Consider the following 21,294-nt stretch of genomic DNA (forward strand, 5'->3'; position numbering starts at 1 on the left):
TATAAGAAAAAAACTGTAAAGAACATAAACATGTGGAAGCTAAACAATATGGTATTAAATGACCAATGGGTCACTGAAGAAATCAGAAGAAAAAAAAAATACATAGATACAATGAAAACAAAACAGGATGATCCAAAACATATGGGACACAGCCAAAGCAGTTGTAAGAGGGAAGCTTACAGTAACACAATCTCACTTCAGGAAACAAGAACACTGCCAAATAAGCAACCTAAATTTACACCCAAAGCAACTAGAAAAAGAAGAACAAACAAAGCCCAAAGTTTAGCAGAAGGAAAGATATCATAAAGATCAGAGCACAGATAAATGAAATAGAGATAAACAAAACAATAGAAAAGACCAATGAAACTAAAAGTTTAGTTTCTCTTTGAAAAGAGAAAATTGATAATCCTTTAGCCAGACTCATTGAGGAAAAAAAAAAAGCAAGAGTGCTCAATAAAATCAGTAAAATGAGAAATGAAAAAGAAGTTGCAATGGACATCACAGAAATACAAAGGGTCATAAGAGACTTCTATGAGTAACTATATGCCAATAATATGGACAACCTAGAAGAAACATGAATTCTTAGAAGGGTACAGTCTCCCAAAACTGAACCGGAAGAAATAGAAAATATGAAAGGCCAATCACAAGCATTGAAATGGAAACAAAACTCCCAGCAAACAAAAGTGCAACACCAGATGGTTTCACAGGTGAGTTCCATGAAACATTTAGAGAAGAGTTAACACCCATCCTTCTAAAACGATTTCAAAAAATCACAGAGGAGGGACTTTCCTGGTGGTCCAGTGGCTAAGACTCCATGTTCCTAAGCAAGTGGCTAAGTTCAATCCCTGGTCAGGGAACTAGATCCTATTAACACATGCCGCAACTGAGAGTTTACATGATACAACTAAATATCTGAAGATCCTTCATCACACAGCAAAGATCAAAGACCTGGCACAGACAAATAAATATATATATATATATATACACACACACATACACATGTGTGTGTGTGTGTGTGTGTATAGTTAAATTGCAGAGGAAGGAACAATACTAAATTCATCTATAAAGCCACAATCACCATGATACTAAAACCAGACAAAGCTCTCTCTCTCACACGCACACTATTATAGACCCGTATCACTGAGAAACATAGATGCAAAAATCTTCAGCAAATACTAGCAAACTGAATCCAACAATACATTGAAAGGATCACACACCATCACCAAGTGGGATTTACCCCAGGGATGCAGGGATTTTTCAATATCCGCAAATCAATCAGTGTGATACACCACGTTAACAAACTGAAGAATAAAAACTATACGACCACCTCAAAAATGCAGAAAACACTTTTGATAAATTCCAACATTCATTTATGATAAAAACTCTCCAGAAAGTGAACAAAGAGGGACTATACCTCAGCTTAATAGAGGCCATATATGACAAAGCCACAGCTAACATCATACTCAAAAGTAAAACCCTGAAAGATCAAGAATAAGACAAGGATGTCCACTTCCACCACTTTTATTCAACATAGTTTTGGAAGTCCTAGCCATGGCAATCAGAGAAATAAAAAAAAGGAATCCAAATTAGGAGCAAAGTAAAACTGTCACTGTTTGCAGGTGACATGATACTATACATTTGTTGTTGTTTTTCTGTTGCTAAGTCATGTCTGACTGCAAAATACCTAAAGATGCTACCAGAAAACTAGTAGAGCCCATCAGTGAATTTAGTAAAGTTGCACGATAAAAAAATAATACAAATCTGTTGCATTTCTATACACCAAAAGCAAAAGATCAGAAAGAGAAATTAAGGAAACAATCTTATTTACCACTGCATCAAAAAGAAGAAAATACCTAAGAATAAACCTACCTAAGGAAGCAAAAGACCTGTACTCTGGAAACTATAAAACACTGATGAAAGAAACTGAAGATAACACAAACAGATGGAAAGATATACTGTGTTCTTGGATTGGAAGAATCAATACTGTCAAAATGACTATAGCACCCAAGGTAATATAGAGATTCAATGCAATCCCTATCAAATTACCAATGGCAGTTTTTGCATACCTAGAAGAAAAAAATCTTAAAATTTGTGTGGAAACACAAGACTCTGATAATCAAAAGCAATCTTGAGAAAGAAAAACTGAGCTGGAGGAATTAGGCTCCCTGACTTCAGAATATACTATAAAGCTGCAGTAATCAAAACAGTATGGCACTGGTACATACTGGCACAAAGACAGACTTACAGATCAATGGAATAGGACAGAAAGCCCAATAATAAACCCATGCAGCTATGGCCAACTAATCCATGACAAAAGGAGGCAAGACTATAACGGAGAAAAGACAGGCTTTTCCATAAGCGGTGCCAGGAAAACTGGACAGCTACACGTAAAATAATTCTTTTACATCATATACAAAAATAAAATAAAAATCAATTAAAGACCTAAATGTAAGACTGATACTATAAAACTCTTAGAGGAAAACATAGGCAGAGTGCTTTTTGACATACCACAGTAATATTTTTTTTATTCATCCCCTAGAGTAATGAAAATAAAAACAAAAACAAACGAATGGGACCTAATTAAAAACTTATGCACAGCAAAGGAAACCATAAACAAAACAAAAAGACAGAATGGGAGAAAATATTTGCAAATGATGCTACCGACAAGGGATTAATTTCTAAAATATACAAACAGATTATGCAGCTCAATATCAAAACAAATAACCCAATCAAAAAATAGAGATCTAAACAGACATTTCTCCAAAAAAAGATGTATACATGGTTAAAAAGTACATGAAAAGATGCTAAACACTGCTAATTATCAGAGAAATGCAAATCAAAACTACAATGAGGTATCACCTCACACCAGCCAGGCCATCATCAAAAAGTTTACAAACAACAAATGCTGGAGAGGATGTGGACCAAAGGGAATCCTCCTACACTGTTGGTGGGAATGTAAACTGGTATGGCCACTACAGAGAACAGTATGGAAGTTCCTTAAAAAAACTGAAAGTAGAACTACCACACGATCCTATCCTATTACTATCATTCACAGCAACACGAATGGACCCAGAGATGATCACACTAAGTGAAGTAAGTCAGAGAAACACAAGTATCATGTATCACTTATATGTAAAATATTTTAAAGGGTTATACAAATGAACTTATTTACAAAATAGAAATAGACTTTGCAAACAAACTTACCAAAGGGGAAAGGTGTGGCAGTCGGGGGTTGGGGGGAGATGGATAAATGAGGAGGTTGGGATTAACATATACACACTACCATATACAAAACAGATAATCAACAAGGACCTATTGTATAGCGCAAGGAACTCTACTCAATATTCTGTAATAACCTATATGGGAAAAGAATCTGAAAAAGGATAGATACATGTATAACTGAATCACTTTGCTGTACACCTGAACTAACACAGTACGATAAATCAACTATAATATAAAATAAAAAGTTTCTAAAGTCTGTGAATAAACAAATCATACCTAAAACAGTAAATAATCCCTTGACATATTGACATATGCTATTACAAAATATTGTTGAGGAACGAATAGATGGCTGCATGATGAGAAAAGTCTTCCTGAATGGCAGGGAGACAAAGCCACTGGTGGAAACCACACTACCTGGGCAAAGCCCTCTTTGGTTTACAAGCCCTTTCATAGCTGCCTTTAAGGACCACGTGAAGAAAGCAAAGGAACAGCTCCTGATGGAAAGTTCCTGCATGTCTAGATGAAGAAACTGAGGCCAGAGAGATTAAAAAACGTGGCCCAGGTCACCTGGAGGATGGGTGACTCTCCCCAGAACACCCCAGATCCCTGAGTCTGCAGACAATGACCCACCCAGGTCAGCAGCTGCCATGCCCTCCTCCCCCAGATCCCAGGGTGAATCAGTGCTGGATGAATCTCACCTCTCCCAGACTCACACCTTTCCCTTCCCCCAGGCCAGTGCTTGCTCCTCCTCCATCGGCAGGGCCACTGCCCTCAGATAGCGCCCCAGCACTCAGCACAGTGAGACCAGGATCTTCCCAGAGTCCCCAGAGGGTGAGCTCTGGACTCTTCCGAGTTCCATGACCCAACATCACAGACCCATTCAACAAGGAGGGGCAGACTCAGCCACCTTTCCAACACCGACCGAGTACCTGTAAGTGCAGGGAAAATGCCCTGAATAGGATGGACGTAAGATGCCCTTGTCGTCCCTGGAGCTGACCCTCTGGGGAGGAGGGCAGAGAACAAGCTGACATACACACACCACCCCCGCCCCCCAGGTGAGGGGAGAGTGGCCAAGAGCCCAAGAAAAACTAAGCAAGGTGAAGCGACAGTGAGGGAGGGATCGGCTGCTAGTCGTTTCATCTCGCCGCGGGTGGAGAAATGCTCCAGGCCGTGGGCCTGCACACCCCTTGGTTTCACCACAGAGCAGAGGCCGGGTGGCCCAGCGAAGGGAGGGGACACTGGTCTGGGAGCCAGGAGATGCCGTGGGACTTCAGGAAGCCTTGAATCCCCTTGGGACTCGCACCCTCCCTCTGGGGAACGGGGGCGGGCCATGATTCATCTTCTCCACCTGCTGCCTTCCCAGATCCTAGGGTGACCTGGCCTCCCAGCACCCAAAGAGCCCACCCTGTGTCCTGTGGTGGGGGGAGGGGGGCAGGCAGGAGGGGAGGGAACCCTGCCTCCTTTCTGAGGCCATATTCTCCCAGCTGGAGGGGGCTGGATTCCTGAAGTGACCACCTGTGACTCAGCAGCCCCTGCAAGTGTCTGAGGAGGGGACAGCATCAGGCAGATGGGACCCGGGCCTCGGCTGAGGGCTTCTCAGACCTTGCCTGGTGACCCTGCTCCTGCGGGAATTCCTAGAGAATGCTCTTCTGTTTTCCATCACCCATTAGAGCCCTGTGAGGCCGGCCCAAGGTGGGGGAAATGGGACCACTCCATTGGATGTACCACCCCCATGGTGCTCTCTTCAGCCTATTGGCCCCTTCCTGCTCAGGACCTGCCCCTGGAATAGCCTAAAAGTCTGCCATCTGGATTCTGAGGCTTCTCTCTCCAGGAAGAAGGGGGGAGAGAGAAGAGCCGAGCTGGCCTGAAAAAAATCCCAGAAGGAATCCTCAAATCAGCAACCCACACCAGACTTACTAATATTCCCATAACCATGATAACCATGGTTAACGTTAACCCAGCGCTTATCACAGACCAGCCACCGCGCGGGCGCATGAGCTCTCTGTTGTGGAATTTAATCCTCACGGCTTCCTTTCGAGAACAATACAATCACTCTTAAAAGATTATGAAGGTGTAGAGTAGTGCTCTCACTACTTTACTGGTACAGAAACTGAGGATCTCTCTCCGACCCTCTTCTTACATCCCTGAGTTTTTAAATCTTATGGCCTCTGGGAGGAAGGTCCCATGTCCACCAGTGCACCCAATTTTGCAGAACACCTGTCCCCTGCCCCCAGTTCTAGTCTCCCAGCAGCCCGGTAAACTGGACTGAGTCATATTTTGCTTCATTTTACCACCGGAAAAGCCGTTAAGCCTTAGGAGTGGCAAGGCACCTAAAAAGGGACGGGGCAGAGGGACAGAACCCAAGAGTACCCATTCTTAGCCCATGGTTCTTTCCACAGAGAAAACTGCCTGGGTGACCCTTCTCACCCGGGGCCAGCTCTGTCACGTGCCTGGGGCATTCCCACTCACTGGGCTCCATGTCAAGGTACTGCAATAAAACCACTCTTTATGCTTACACCCTGCCTCTGTACGCATAGACTGTGGACAATCCGCCCATTTTACAGATGATGACCTGGAGACTCAGAGGGAAGGTTTCAGCCAGGGGCCCACTGCTGGCTAGGTGTTCAGACCCAGGTCTCCCCAGCTCCCCATGAGGGCTGGTCAGAGGCAGGCTGCAGCTCCCGAAGGTTACAACCTGGCTTCTCTCCCCAATGACTGAAGCTGTGGGTACCCCCAAGAAACTGAAAAAGTTCCCCCATCCCTCAGTGACAACTGACACCCCTAGGGGAGCAAAAACTAAGGGTCAGTGGGACAATTCTCCCAGATCCTCCGCCCCCTCGTCACTTCCCCCAGCACGTAACAGGGCCAGGGGAGTCCCAAACAGCAAGAACCACCTCCACCTGGCTACCAGAGCCCTGAGTTCCACCTGTGACCCTGGGCAAATCACAGCCCTCTCTGAAGGAGACCCTTCCCCAAAGAGCCTTGCCCAGCGAGGCTGGGGGATGGAATAGGAAGAGGAAAGTCAGAGCCCTCTATCTTTTCAAAGAAACAGCGCTGCGGGGAGACGGGGACCTGGAAGGAAGAAAGGGTCTTGCTCTTTTCCCACACTTCCGCCCTCCCCGCCCCGCCCCCCCACCTCCAAACACACAGGTGCCAGACAGCTTTTGCAAAAAAACTAGTTTGCAAACACACTCCGACTTCTGGGAAGCTGCCCAGTTCCACTCCCTCTCTTTACTCCCCCTTCCCCGGCAGGGAACTGATTCTCTAGCAGGTCCCAGGGGCTGCGGGCGGAGGCGGGGGTGGCGGGCCCGGGTGGGAGCAGGGCAAAAGTTGGCGAGGAGCGCCGCGAGCCAGCCTGACTCCAAGACTTCCGCAGCTGCGACGGTGGCGGGACTCCACCTTCCCGACGCCCTCTCTCCCCGCGAGGATCCTCGGGCGAGGTAGGAGGGTCCGAACGCGGCTGGGCTCGGACCCCGGAGGGCACCTCCGTTCTCCCGGCACCCTGCCCTCGGCTCCCCCGCGGTCCGGGAAGACGCCAGGGCGCCCCCGCGTGGCCGGGTCGGCGCTGAGTCACCGAAACGCTGGAGTCTGGATGCGAGCCCGTGGCAGGGGCTTGGGGCTCCGCAGCCCCTCGAAGCCGAACCCAGCTTCCTTCCAGCTCGCCACTGGCTCCAGAAGCCAAGTCCCCAGGCTGAACTTGAGCCCTCGCGCCACGGGCCCCAGCCCGCCCCTTTGCCCGCCAGGGCCCCCGCTCACCGCGGGTCCGGCGGGCGCCGCTCCCCGTCACCGCGCGGCTGCCGCTCCCTGCGCTCCGGGCCACTGGGGCATCCCAGGGTGCTCCCCTGCTCGGCCGGGCCCGCGGGCGCGGGACGGGCTCAGGGCGCTGCCCCTGCGGCCATGGCCAGCTCGCGTGCGCTCCCAGCCGCTAGCGGTCCGGTCCTCCTCCCGGGCCGGGCGGGCGGCGGCGGCGTTGGCTGCCGCTCGGGCTCCTCCCTCGGCCGAGGAGGGGGCGGGCGTGGGGCGGGAAATGGGAGGCGAGGCGGGCGCTTCCTGGAGGGGCGAGCGCTCCCACGGGCGGAGCGGGGGCGCTGTCCCGCCCGCCACCGGTGGTTCGGACCCTGCGGCTGGCGCGCCCTGGTGCTCGGGGCTCCCAGCGCCTCGGGGCCCCGTGGGTTCGAGGCGGGGGATCCGAGGGTCCTAACGTTGCCCGCTAGGACTCCGCGGATCGGAACGCCAGGTGGCTCGCACTCGCCCCAGGCCGGCCTAGTCCGAGCTGCGGGCACCTCCGAGTTGCCTGCACTGTGCGCCTGGGTCCAAGGGTGGGCTCTGCCCGGGCCTGCGGGGCCGTAAGGCGCCGCCTGCTGCCTCGACCCCAGGGGCTGTTGGACTCAACGCTGCGCCCTCGGGGGATGCACCACGGGGTTTGGTTCTGGACTGTACTGACAGCACTGGGATCGCCGTGTTTTCTCTCCACTCCTCCCCTTTTTTCTTTTTTTCTTAGTAAAAGAGCTCGGCGTTTTCTTGTCGCCGCCAGGAACTGGGAAGATGACACATACCACACATACGTATTTCTCTGACAGAGACAATGGGATAAAGACAGTTCGAACGGTGTCTGGGACTAGGCAGCGGGAGGGCGACTAGGCGGGCCCCTGAGAGCCTGGCGCCCAGTCCATCCTTCGGCGGCGGCCCTCTTTCCCCTATAAGAGGCACCGATTTCGAGCTACAGGTCACTCGACAGTATTTCCGTGCCTGCTCCCCACTCGCGTGCAGGGGACCCCTCTCCCTAGTTCAGTGCTCCAGACAGGAGCCTCATTTAACCAAACTGTGGAGGACAGGTCTCCGGACCTCAAGTCCACGTCCAAAGCCCTTGGCGCCGCTGCTCAGGGACTGGAGTTAACCCGGAGCACTTGGGTTGTGAGTTTTCCATTCCAGGCAGGCGAGGGTTAACTGGGAGACTCACGTTGCAGCCAGAGAGCCTCCCTCCACTTCTGAGTCACTGGCACTTTGCAGCCTTAGAGGGCGGCTGTTAAACAGCCCCAGGGCTCTGAGCTTTGTTCTCTGCCTGCCTGCTCCCCCATCCATCCTTCTTTCCTACAAACTCTCTCCTCTTTCTTCCACCTAAAAGTCCTCAAAGCCCTCAGCCCAGCTGTAGGGCAAACCAATCCAGAGTCATTCTTAGAGCCAGCTGCAGCCCCTCTTCTTCCAGGAAGCCTTTCCTGATTGATCTGACCCCTAGAGTCCCTGTCCTCTCCTTGCTCCAGAGCAGAAGAGTCAGGCGCTGGGATGGATGGTGGTGAATCCAAGCTGAGAGTCCCTTCCCTTAAGGTGCTCACCTCTCAGAGGCAAGATCATGGCCCAGGCAATCATACTACTGTATGAACAGTACAAAGGGAACTTCCCTGGTGGTCCAGTGGCTAAGCCTCTGCACTCACGTGCAGGGGGCCCCGGGTTCTATCCCTGGTCCGGGAACTAGATCCCACAAATAAGAATTTCTGTGCCTCAACTAAGGATCCCACATGCCACAAAGAAAATCAAAGATCCTGAGTGCTGCAACTAAGACCTGGCTCAGGCTAATTAGTTAAAAATTATAAAATTATAGTGATAGTTACACATCTGTAGATGTATTCAAAACCATTGACTTGTATACTTTAAAGAGGTGAATGTTATAGCATGTGAATTATATCTCAATAAAGTTTTTTTTTTTTAATGTCAGGAATTAGGAGAGCATAGAGGTCAGTTGTTTAAGGCCAACTGTCCATCACGGTGGATTCTACAGTCTGTCTTTGATCCACACACAATACAGGGCTGTTACTACAAAATGTTGAAGTCTTTTCTTGCCCTGATAGAGACTTCTCTGTGCACAGTTGGGAAGCCTCCATTTCTCTAAAAAGGGCTGATAGGAGGGTATGTGTGTCCACGTGCACCTATGGCTCGTGGATTAGACTGACTTTAAGCAGCACCGCCTGTGTTGGAGGCCCTGGCTGGCCTCAGGTGTGTGTAAGCAGGGTGAGGATGGAGCGTGTCCAGTCATCTACACGACCTCTTAAATCACCCCAAACATTGTCGTTTCTCAGGGCTCTGGGGGCCTTCTGGCTCAACTGTGGCAGTTCTTGCTCAGGGTTTCTCACAGATTTGCAGTCAGGCCGTGGCCGGGCCTGGAGTCATCTAGAAGTTTTCTTACACATTTATCTGGCAATCGATGCTGGCTGTCAGCTGGGACTGCGGCTGGAACACCTACCTGTGACCCTTCCATGTGGCCTGGGCTTCCTCATAGCATGGCGGCTGGGTTCCAAGTGCGAGTATCCAAGGGAACCAGGTGGCAGCCTTATTATCTTTTCTAGGACTTGGCTTTGGAATTCGTATAACGTCACTTTGACTATAGTCACTGGCTCGTTCCATAGGCCCCACCTTTAGGTGAGAGGAGGTTTTAGGAATCATCTTTATCTTTAGGAAGACCATGTGGGAGGGGAGATATTATGGTGACCATCTTTAGAAAATACCATCAGCTCACAAAGGGGGTTGATGTAGAGACACATTAGTGATAGAGACATCCCACTCCAGGATCTCACTGAGAGGTGGGTGTGGCTCACCCCACTCCTACATCTCAGGCACCGAGTTGTGGCCCCCGGTTTGCATTCCAGCCTGTCCAGTGACCACCTAGGTGAGATCACTCAATCCTCTGGGCCTCAGTTTCCTCCTCTGTAAAAGGGAAGGACAGAGTTAGTATCTGGTGTCTAGCCTGGTACCAGGCATGCCTGGACAGCAGGGCTAGCCTGTTGTTATTACTACTTTTAAGATCCAGGGTTGTAGTCACTCTAATACAGAGATAGCTCCTTCCAGGGTCAGGATGCCCAGGACTCCCCCACTTCCTTGGATTTGCCCTTTATCAGCCCCAGACATGCCCACCAGCCCAGGTCTTGTACTGCAGGGTGCAAGTGGGTGCAGGGGTGGGGACTACGGCACAGAAGACTGAGGATTCTGGCCTCCGAGACGCAACCTGAGGACCCCATCTGGAGTTTGCTCTCTAGGGAAAGTTCCTCTTCTGTCACCTCCTCCTCAGGGCAAAGGTCAATTTCTGGGCAGCCAGGGCAGGGCTGAGGCTGGTGTGGGATGAGCAACAAGGTGTGGCTTCCAAAGGCAAAAGGCGGGGTTGGGGGGCCAGGGCTCCAGCTCTGGGGTCACACTGGGTGGGGGTGGGGTGCTGTGCTGGGGTGGCTGCGGGAGGGAGGAAGACCAGCTGCCCCTGGGCCCAGTCCTGGGAGGATCTTTACCAAACCAGCCACTGCGAGGTCTCATCCAGGGAGCTCCAGATATGTCCAGATGGCACACACAGTTCTGTCTGGGGCCACCGCCCTCAGGCCTGGCCTTGCCCACATAAAGGTGGGGCTGAGGGCCAGAGGCAAGGCTAGCAGGTCATAGAGCCCCTGTGCCTTCCTAGGGGGCCTTCTCTTTGAGGAACACACACAGACCCCAGCCAGGACCACCCCAAAGTCCTCCCTTCTTAAATGCCCCAAAGTTGGAACTGGAGCTCCGCTAAATACTTGCTGTGTGACTTTGGGAACATCGTGTGCGTCTCTGGGCCTCATTTGTAAAATGGAGGACATTGTCACCGAGACTGTGGCTATGGGTCTAGAAGAGTTCCCAGAGGGTGAAGTCCTACAGAACTCTCACCAGGACAGGCAGCAGGCCAAGGATTCAGACCCCACCTGAGGGAGTGCAGTGATGAGCCATCAGGTCATCTTGCACCGGGAGAAAGTAGGTCCTTGTGCTTTGACTCATTTTGCTCATGCCCTCACTAAACAGATGCAGAAACTGGGGCACCGCCTGTGGGATTCAGAGTCGCAAAATTTGAAAGTTGTTAAGAGAGTAGATCCTAAGAGTTCTCTCAAGGAAAAAACATTTTTAAAAAAATTTGTATCTATAGGAAATGATGCATGTTAATAAACTTAGCATGGTAATCATCTCACAATGTATGTATTCATAAGTCACTTTATCATACATTTTAAATTTATACAGGGCATGTGTGCTCTGTTGTGTCCGACTCTGCAACCCCATGGACTGTAGCCCACCAGGCTCCTGTGTCCATGGGATTTCCCAGGTTGGAGAAATCCTATGGATTGGGTTGCCTGGAGTGGGTTGCCATTTCCTCCTCCAGGGGTCTTCCAGACCCAGGGATTGAACCTGCATCTCCTGCATTAGCAGGCAGAGTCTTTACCCCTGAGCCACCTGGGAAGCCCTAAACTTATACAGTGCTATGTGTCAATTATATCTCAATAAACTGTAAAGAAAACAACCAAAAAGTTTGTAAAGACCCAGGTTCGACTCCTGGCACTAGCATTTACTAGCTTTCACACACAGTGCTTACTAGACTGCCTTTGGGCAAATTAGGAAGAATCTCTGGGTCTCAGTGTCCTCGTCTGGGGAAGGAGGGTCACCAGGATCTAACAGGAAAAGATAAGGAACATACATGTAAAGGTTTACCTCGCCTGAGGGGCAGCATACTCTAGTGGGTCGCCACCGTAGCTGCACATCAGAATCACCTGTGGAGCTTTTGAAGTACCACTCCATTCTTAGGAAAGGAGGTTAAAAAGCTCCTCAGGTGATTCTAATGTGCAGTCCGGCTTGAGATCCACTCACCGGTCTGTGGTTTTACTCAGTGCAACCAGCAGCACTGACATCACTCAGGCGCTTCTTAGAAATGCAGAATCCCAGGCCCCACCCCAGACCTGCTGAATCAGAATTTGCGTTAATGAACTCCTCAGATGGTTCAGTACACGACAGTGTCTATAACGGTGATTTTTTTTTTTTTTTCAGCTCGAGAGGTACTGGCTCGGAGCGTGAACTTCAGACATGTGTTTAGGGGAAGGATGGAGGGGGCAATTTGGGAGGATCTGAGACCTAAGTTCTATGACTCCCTTCAGAAAGGGAGTCTGTAAAACCATAGGATGGAGGCCAAGGGACAAAGTAGCAAAATAAGCTGATCCTAGCCTTGCAGTTAGACCTGGGAACTCACCAGCCTGGTCACATTCTTCGTGAGAAGACTCAGGCACAGAAACGGGCAGCATGTTTTTAGTACGTGTGCTGCCAGAGTGAGCACATGGAGCTCCATTTTGATTACTAGCCCAGAGCCTTAGGTTTCTTTATCTGTTTTCATTTATCTGTTTAAACTGAGGCTTACTTTGGGAAGGAAAGAGTGTGGGGTAGAAAGACAGTCCCAGCCTGGAAACAAGTTGGTTGCGGGAAAGGTAGTTTCTATTTTTTAAACCAAGTGAGTGTGCTTAGTCGCTCAGTCATGTCTGATTCTTTGCGACCCCATGGACTGCAGCCCACCAGGCTCCTCCATCCATGGGAATTCTCCAGGCAAGAACACTGAAGTTGCTATGCTCCAGGAAACCAAGTGTGGCCATTTTAAAAATATTTATTTATTTGGCTGCTTTGGGTCTTAGGTTGTGGCACGCGGGCTCAGTAGTTATGGTGCATGGGCTAAGTTGCCCCATGGCATATGGGATCCTAGTTCCCCAACCAGGGAGGGAACCTGGGCCCCCTGCATTGGAAGGAAGATTCCTAACCACTGGACCACCAGGGAAGTCCCCGGAGAGTAAGTTTTTTAGTAAAATGAGCATGGTGACTGTCCCTGACGTCAGCCCGGGCAGCTCTTCAGGGCTGACAGTGCTGAGGTTTATTTCAGAGCATTTGCTGCAAGTTTCTTGGAGTTTAGAACTTGGACAAAGACCCAACTGAGTGATTTCACTTTCAGGCATTGGAGAAGGAAATGGCAACCCACTCCAGTGTTCTTGCCTGGAGAATCCCAGGGATGGAGGAGACTGGTGGGCTGCCATCTATGGGGTTGCACAGAGTCAGACACGACTGGAGCGACTTAGCAGCAGCAGCAGCAAAGGGGAAAGAAGAAGGGAAAACAAGCAGCAAATGAACAGTGGCTCTGAGCTCTGGGTTCTGCTTGGTGTGCAACCCACCTGGCCTGGAGCTTTCAATCCACGCTGTTCTTCCTCAGCTGTGACCTCCATGGTCAAGGGCTCCTCAGGCTTTGAGGAATTCATCCTCCAGTCTTAGACAAGAGGAGAAGGCAGTACAAACCCCCTCAGTGTGAAGGTGCACCATGATGGCCTTGGCATCATTTCCCAGAAGGGAAAGACTGAATTGGGGCTCAAGGTTTCCAGGTAAACTTCTTGAATCTTCTACTGCCCACCCTTCTCCCCCATGACCAGGCTGCTGGCCCCACTCCATGCCAGCCTCCAGCATCACCACCTAACTTCTGGATACAGCAGTGAAGCGATCTCAGGACTTGCCAGTGGGCCAGCCTGCCCTCCAGTGGGGCTCAGCAGTAACTGCACCCTCCCTGCTCCACTTTTCACATGGGACTGTAGCTCTGGATGAAAGCTCCCCAGATACCAATTTGTTCAACCTACAGGTGGGTGATGGACAAGGGGTGCTCTCCACCTGCCACTTCAGACACCTCTCCACTTCATATGACATTCAGCCCTAAAAGGGGTATGTAATGAATGAGCATGTAACAGATACCTTCTTCATCCTAGGGACTCTGTGTACTTGCTCCCTGACCCCTCCAAAAGTCCTGGGAGGCCAGGGGTGTTACTCACACATAAAGGATCAGCTCCTGGCCTTGAGGGCTGGTGACAAGGGGTCAAGTCATATTCCATTCCATGCCCATCTGACTTCCAAAGCCATATTCTTAATGTACCACCTGCCTGTGGAAACCTTTTAGCCAGGAGTTCCCAGGCAAGTAGCAAGAGGGAGGGGAGTGCTGGGGATGGTGACAAACTGAGGGATGTGCGCCACATCTAAAGGACACACTCAGATGTCCCCAGCAGATTGCTCTTGAGTAGGAATGCTGGACTAGCACCTAAGAGAAGCTGAAAGGTGAATTTGGGGTACAAGTTCCCAATTTAAAATATTGACAAATCAGAGAAGAGTGTAGATATATCGCAAGCCAAACAAAGACTCTTTTTAACACTAAGAGCTTTTACAATAGCCTTATGGTATAGGTAAGCTCGGGCTTCCCTGGTGGCTCAGATGAGAAAGAATCTGCCTGCAGTGTAGGAGACCAGGGTTCGATCTCTGGGTTGGAAAGATCTGCTGGAGAGGAAATGGCAACCCACTCCAGTATTTTTGCCTGGAGAATCCCATGGACAGAGGAGCCTGGCAGGCTACAGTCCATGGGGTCGCAAAGAGTCGGACACGACAGGTAAGCTCTGGAGAGAGGAGGTGACTTACCTATGGTCACAGACCATGACAGGGTCTGGACCTGACCCCGTGTCTCCTGACTCCTGGGCCAGTGCTCATCTCAGCACGTTTCTCTGTGTTCTGGCTGCTCTCCAGGCCCCACGGTGGGGTGGGAACCATTTCTGACTTTGGCTAGGTGGCAGAACACATCAGACTAGAGACTAGAGGCTGGAAGATCACCCACATTTATTGGTCAAACTAGGCTTACAGTGCAGCAGGACCACCCTTGGCCCCTCTTGGAAGTAACGAGGACACGGTGTAGCATGCAGCCCCTGGGCACTTGTGCAGATTGTGCTGAGGTAGTGGCTGGATCCAGCGGTCTTTCCTGACTGTCTTGACAGTCCCCGCCCTCTGCACCCTTAGGCCTAGCTTCATCCCTTACACCACACAGACTGGGCCCGTCCCAGGTCATGCTGGCTCAACCTGGAGCTGCGCCCAAAGTCCTTAGAAATTAAGGGAGAGGGGGTGATCCAGTTTACAGATGGGAAAACTGAGATTTGAGGCTGGAAGACACTCATTCAGAAGCCTCATGGCTAAATCCCTGCCTTGTCAGTGCTTGGACAGTCTCCCCAGCCCATTCTGGGCAGAAGACGTTCCCTGGTTTAGCTGCTCTGGAAATGCAATTTATAAATACAGATTTGGTTTTAAAAAGTAATAAATTAGATCTTGGACCAGCCTGAGGGAATATGGCCAGTCACATGGCACAAGACCTGGACGTCTGTCATGTCTCATATATGCACTACCCATCACGTGTAGTGCTGGGACCCATGCCATTGACCCACGGGCCACATTGCAGGTATCATACAATGTCACATGGAATGTTGCCACGTGTGACCTTCCACATCACACGCCACACCATGACATGCTCATTGTGCTTCATGTTCCTGACTGGTCATGCATGTCCCAAGGGATGTAGGGTAGTCATACTCCGTTCTTCGTCACCAAAAATGTCCTCCCTGAAGACTGTTGCAGGAAAAGCGTGTTTCTCCTTCTTGATCCAGGGACAGCCAGCTTTTTTCATGAGCCCTCTGTCCTCGTGGATGAAAACTGGCATCAGTCGGCTGGATTCAAAGGGACTTGAGGGCACCATCAGGTACCCTGAGGGATGACCTGTGGCTGGTTGTCAAAGAAATCAAAGTCCAGCCTGGGCTCCTGGTTCTGCAGATGCTGGGCCATGTCCGGGGGAATGGGGTTATTCCAGAGGCTGCCGGGCACAGAGACAGACACTTAGCACTGGGCGCTGCTCACTTACCCTCTTCTCTCTGCCCTCTGTCCTACCTACAGATGGGGAAACTGAGGCCCCAAAGGGGAAGAGCTGCTGTCAGAGTTAGGTGGCAGGCAAGAGCAGGTGGAAGGCCAGCATGGCTGCCTTCGGGAGATGGTATCCCCCATGCTTACCCTAACTTCTTCCACTCCATCTTTTTTTTTGCTGCACTTTGCAGCATGCAGGATCTTAGTTCCTGGACCAGGGATTGAACCTGTGCCCCCTGAAGTGGAAGCATGGAGCTGTAACTACTGGATTACTAGAGAAGTCCCCTCCACTTTCTTCCCCTTCTCAGAAGCTAGCCTCTTCCCCAGAGCCATGCCCATATGACACATTGCATAAATGAGAAAAAAGCTCCCCTTCTTTATGGCACCACTTCCATTGTCTGACTGTCATAATATATTGAATTTTATAGAGAGAGACACCTCACTACCACTAGAAATGTAATACTTCTACTATGTGAATGGTGTCCCTTAGATGCTGTGCCTTGATGCAGTACACAACCTATGCAACTGGCCCTGATTATAGCTGGCATCGTGCTCGGGGCTTAATCTGATCATTTAGTCTGCAGAGCAGCTCTCTGAGGTAGATACTATCACTACTGCCATTTTACAAATGAGGAAACTGAGATTCAAAGACGCTGAGTTATTGATGTGAAATTGCACAGTTGGTAACTGACAGAGCTGGGGCTTGATCCAGGTCTGTTTGCTGCCAAATCCCTGATGAGTGGGTCCAAGTCTCCTTTGATAATCCCCAATCCAGGTCCTGCCTCCTTCTACAGGAAGTCCTCTTACATTGCAGGGCTGCTGTTCTCACCCCACCCCCACCATCCCTGCCCCCACAAGCCCTGTTACCGAATGACTTGGATGCCAGATCCTTGTGCCAGCCCTTCAGCCAGGAGCCAGGCTCCATAAGCTGTGATCCGATTTTTCTCCAGGCTTCGGGATGGACAACAAAGGGAAAGAGATTGAGATGAGATGGGGAGGGGATGGCCTAGGGGATTTCTCTATGTCTCTTCCCCAGGACAAGATTGGGGGACACAGGCTCCCCACACATCTGCTTAGAGAACTCAACGTTCAACAGTCCAGTGGGAAGGCTGAATACTGGGACCCAGGAGAGCTAATGGACGAAGTGGGGAAGTCCAGGAGGGCTTCCTGGAGGCAGAGGCCTGACCCAGTGGCCAGGCTTTCCCCAGGACACAGGGCCCCCTTTGGTCCTCCCACTCCCTTCTGGCTTCCCCAGATGTGCCCATCATACTCCACTCTCTTCAGCCGGCCCATCTGCGGCAGGACCTGGGCCAGCTCAGCAGCTGCCTCATCCCCGAGCAGATTCCAGGACAGCCTGCAGGGTAGGGAGGGGTCCGAAAGTCAGACAAGGGGGCAGTGGCGAGGGCTGGGGGCTGCTGTGCAGGCACCAGAGAGGTGCCTGATGGGGACCTGTGTGCCCTCCCTGAAGACTATACCAGGCACAGAGGGCTCCTCCCTACTTCCCCAACCCCCTTCCCGAGCTGGTCATCCCACAGGAACCCAGACAGCTTAGGAGCTGGCTGTCCTGAGAGTTCAGGACACATGACTGTGGAAACATCAGGATCTAAACTTCCACCATGCACAGGCCTCCCTCCTGACTTTGCCACATCCATGCACCACCACCTGTATTATTATTTGTTTCATGTTTTTCTTTAAATCAGTCCTCTATCCCCTCTTTTATTCACTTTAAGAAATTCATCTTCAGAAACATCTATCACTACTATGAATGAGAAGCCTGTGTTGGGGACCCTAAACAGAAAGTAGTTACAAGGATAACAACAGGCCAAACAATGGCACTCACTCCTGACTGGAACCTGTGTCCTTCCTAAAGTGCTGACCCCGTGGTCTGCCCCCATGCTGGCTAAAAAGGGGCAATCACCCACGTTGGGTGAGTGAGCACTGATCTGAGACTTTCTCTTTGTTGTATAAAGTAATGAGAACAATTAAAATCTTCAGGATGCAAACCTAAAATCTTATAAAATTATATATATCCTGTACTTAAGGAAATCTCATTTTCTTTTGCTATGCTCAGGGGTCTAGGTTGGTCCTGGCAGTCTAGTTTATCTCTGAGGCAATACTGCCAGGCCCCAAGGTCCAAGCACCTCTGATTGCCAAGGGAGAGGTAGACACAGTCAGGGGGAAGGTCAGGGGGCCTGCTGGTTTCAGCCACTCTTCACTACTAACAGGTGGTTTGAAAATCAAGACTCCATCAGCCAGGTGGGGTGGTCTATCCAGGCGCCTCCCAAAGGGAGAGTCAGGAGCAATGGTCCTGACCATCCAGCTCATCTCCATCTGGTCTACCTTCCCTCCCACCTTCCTTAGCTGGGGAAGAGGCTGAATGGCTTAGAGCAGGGGTCCCCAGCCTCCGGGATCTAATGCCTGATGATATGAGGTGGAGCTGATATCATAATAGAAATAAAGTGTACAATACATGTAAGGTGCTTGAATCATCCTGAAACCATCCCCCCCAACCCCCATAGTCCATGGAAAACTTGTCTTCCAGAAAATTGGTCCCTGGTGCCAAAAAGGTTGGGGACCTTTGGCAACTTAGACCAACAACACTTGCAGCTCAAGTGTTAAAAGTTCTTCGAGAGGAGGTTTGAGCAAGAATGACCTTCCCCATGTAAGACCAGAAGGTCTCCAGGGAGGAAGGAACCAGGCCCCCAGGTGGCTGCTCTTCCCAGCTCCGGGCTAGCCCCACAAGCACTCACATGATTTTTTCCAGGGCTGGACAGAGCACAAAGCTGGCAGCAAGGGGCTTGGCGGTCTGGTTGTCAATCTCACACGACACCAGGCTGGAGAGAAGAAGGGGATGGGATGGAGGTGTCTGAGTCAGGGGTGCCCCAGCCTGCAATCAGAGCAGGAGGGAGTAGAGTGGCTAGGGGCTGGGACATGCTGAGAGTCTTAAGAAAGTGGCCCCCCTTTTTTGTCCCAGGCTCCCCCCATACTGAGGTCTCTGTCACTTCCAAAACCTTCCCAGGTGTCAAGCTTAGCCAAAGAAGGGCTGCCCGCCACAGCAGCCCAGCTGGTCAGAGCAGGCTACTTACTCAAGCTGCCGGAGCCCTGGGAGCCCCTGATGGAAATGCGGGACCCCTCCGGCCAGGCTGTTCTCTGCCAAGCTGCAGGGCAGGGGAGACAGCCGTGAGAGGAAGCCCCAGACCCTCCCCGGCCTGCCCCCTGCCCAGGTTCCAGGGCCCCTGCTCACCTGATCTCTTCTACGTGTGGGCATCCATCCAGGGCCTGGCCCAGACTCAGCACCCCCTCTGGGCTCAGATGGCTGGATGGCAGGCTGGGGAAAGGGAAGGGGTTAGGGCAGCCTGGAGGGTTGGGAGGGGCTGGATCCCCCCAGCCTCAGCCCGTCTCAGGCTGCACTGCCAGACCTTAGACCCTCTCTGGGTAACTGCCACCCCAACCCCACCCCTGCCCCAAAGCAGGACACAGGTGGGTATGAAGAGGCCCTGGCTTTGGGATCTGAGATCCCAAGTTCAAGGCCTGGCTCCTCCATGTATGAACAGGGCAGTAGGGTAAGCTTTCCATACTTCTCCTGGCTTTAGTTCCCTTGCCTGGAAAATGGAGCCGGTAGAAATCGTGGTCTCACAGGGCTCAGATGAGACCTGGACATAAACTGTAAAGTGCTGAGGCCATGCTGCGGGGTGCTTTGCTCCTGCACAGCCCTTTGCTGGCACTTCCTCCTTTACCCTCAGAGACTGGCTCACAGGGTACACCAAGCTGGGATCCTTGTTCTTCTTTTACAGACAAGGAAACTGAGACTCAGAAAGGGCAGGGGCTTGGCCAAAGGCTGGTGGCTGAGCCCGGACTAGGCTGGGTCCCCTGATTTCCCGGCCTCAGAGGAAGGGCAGTGAGCCCAGGACACATTCCAGTTTCTCCTACGGCACGGCCGTTCAGCGATGGGGCCTTGACCCCCTAGTGCTCCTGGAGAGGTTGGGGGGAGCTTTCCGCTAACCCTGCACACACCACAGACAGGGGGCCACTCACTGCAGGACTCTCAGGTGCCGGGGCAGCCCCTTGGCCAGACCCAAGGCTGTGCAATCTCCCAGGGCATTGCAGCCAAGCCTGGAAAAAGAGAGGGGATGAAATTGAGCACCAGGCTGGCCCGCTCCAGACCCCTGCCCTGTGCCTAGTGGGGGACCCAAGTGCCAGGTGGGCCACAAGAACACAGAGGGCAGAGGGCAGCCCACCCGGGCAGACACTCACATCAGCTCCTCAAGGTGCCTGCAAAGGGTGAGAGATTCTGCCAACCGCGCTCCCCCTGCTGGGCCGATGCCATTCGCTGAGAGGCTGAAGAGGGGCAGATGTCAGACTCTCGACTCCCTTATGCCTCACCCCACCACATCCTCTGGGCACCCCCCAACCCACAGAACCCCCACCACCCACTGATGAGGCAGAAAGACCCAGAGAGGAGCAGGGGCTGGGCTGGCTCAAGGTCCCCTAATCAGCAGTGTCAGGAGGTAACCAGCCCCACTGCCTGAACACCAGGGTTAGGGGAGGAAGCCATAGTCTCCCCAGACCATAGCGTGGTTGCCGGGGGCCCCTGTCTGGAGGGCTGGCCACTCACTCTATCTTCCTGAGCTCAGGGAGCCCCGGCAGGACAGCAGCTAAGTCCTGGGCACCGGCGTTTCTGATCTGGTTGTGGCTCAAGCTTGGGGAGAAAACAGCAGGAGAACCGGAAGTGTCAGCCCACCACCCATCTTGTCTCCATCCCAGAAGAGGAGGCTAGAGTCTAGAGAAGGGCCTCAAGCCACGCTGGTGAGTCCCCTCACCCTATGATGGGTGAGGATTCCAAACTCTTGTCTTCTGTTTAGGATGATCCCCCTGGTGTCTGACCTAAATCCTTCTTGCTGCAATCAATATCCTATATCCTATCTTTGGGTCTCCCAAGATCCTGGGTCTGGGGTTATGCAGTATAGAAGTGGGTGAAGGGGACAAGACTAAGAAGTGAAGAGTGTCCTCAAGGAGCCCCTTACTTTTGTCACCTTGCCCTGCCAAAGTTGTCTTGGGTCTGGGGGAGGGACAGGCAACTCACCTCAGCTCCTCCAAGCTGGTGGCAGCTCTGAGAGCCTTCGAAAGGTGGCAGCAGCCGACATCATCGATGTTGCTCCTCCTCAGACTGGAGAAGCAGGCCTCAGTCAGGAGTAAAGGCATTTGCAAGTGCTGTGCTCAGCACTCTACAGTTTGCAAAGCCTTTACACATCCAAGAACTCATACACCAGTCACAAAACTTTCAGGGGATGGGAATGGGCAAGGTGGGCAGACTGTACCCAATATCCAGATGAGAAATCAGAGGCCCAGGGAGGAGCTGTGGTGGGCCAAAGACTCCCAGGGACTCACAGGCAAGGTGGAAATGGAAGCCCAGAGCCATTGGCCTGGAACAGTAGCCTCATTTTTTGGTTTGGCCAGGCTTCACCTCAGCACCCGATTTGGGGATCTTCAGGCCAGCCCGGCTTGAATGTCAATATCACATGTCTCTCACAACTCACCCTGCTCTAATCTATACAAATAGTG

At 51.4% G+C, this 21,294-nt stretch overlaps 2 protein-coding genes across 5 annotated transcripts in view; both read right to left on the reverse strand.

Annotated features, from left to right (window-relative positions):
* CPNE2 (copine 2) overlaps positions 1–7,191 on the reverse strand; it is a 52,929-nt gene extending 45,738 nt beyond the window's left edge. Inside the window, exon 1 of the mRNA XM_040253930.1 lies at positions 6,979–7,191. The gene's annotated coding sequence lies outside the window, so the exon portion shown is untranslated. The remainder of the gene's footprint in view (positions 1–6,978) is intronic.
* Positions 7,192–14,648: 7,457 nt separating this feature from the next.
* The window catches only part of NLRC5 (NLR family CARD domain containing 5), a 90,950-nt gene continuing 84,304 nt past the window's right edge, over positions 14,649–21,294 (reverse strand). For 2 of the 4 annotated variants that reach the window (XM_040253937.1, XM_040253935.1), the window contains 10 exons: positions 20,816–20,899; positions 20,348–20,431; positions 19,987–20,070; positions 19,768–19,845; positions 18,977–19,060; positions 18,819–18,890; positions 18,483–18,566; positions 17,003–17,086; positions 16,600–16,683; positions 14,649–15,685 (listed from right to left, as the gene is read on the reverse strand). In XM_040253937.1, the coding sequence (XP_040109871.1) occupies positions 15,571–15,685; positions 16,600–16,683; positions 17,003–17,086; positions 18,483–18,566; positions 18,819–18,890; positions 18,977–19,060; positions 19,768–19,845; positions 19,987–20,070; positions 20,348–20,431; positions 20,816–20,899 (853 nt within the window). In that variant the 3' untranslated portion in view covers positions 14,649–15,570. The remainder of the gene's footprint in view (positions 15,686–16,599; positions 16,684–17,002; positions 17,087–18,482; positions 18,567–18,818; positions 18,891–18,976; positions 19,061–19,767; positions 19,846–19,986; positions 20,071–20,347; positions 20,432–20,815; positions 20,900–21,294) is intronic. The other 2 variants (XM_040253939.1, XM_040253936.1) reach the window with 1 other exon arrangement.

This window comes from Oryx dammah, unplaced genomic scaffold (genome assembly GCF_014754425.2).
Source record: "Oryx dammah isolate SB20612 unplaced genomic scaffold, SCBI_Odam_1.1 HiC_scaffold_13, whole genome shotgun sequence".
Taxonomy (NCBI): Eukaryota; Metazoa; Chordata; class Mammalia; order Artiodactyla; family Bovidae; genus Oryx; species Oryx dammah.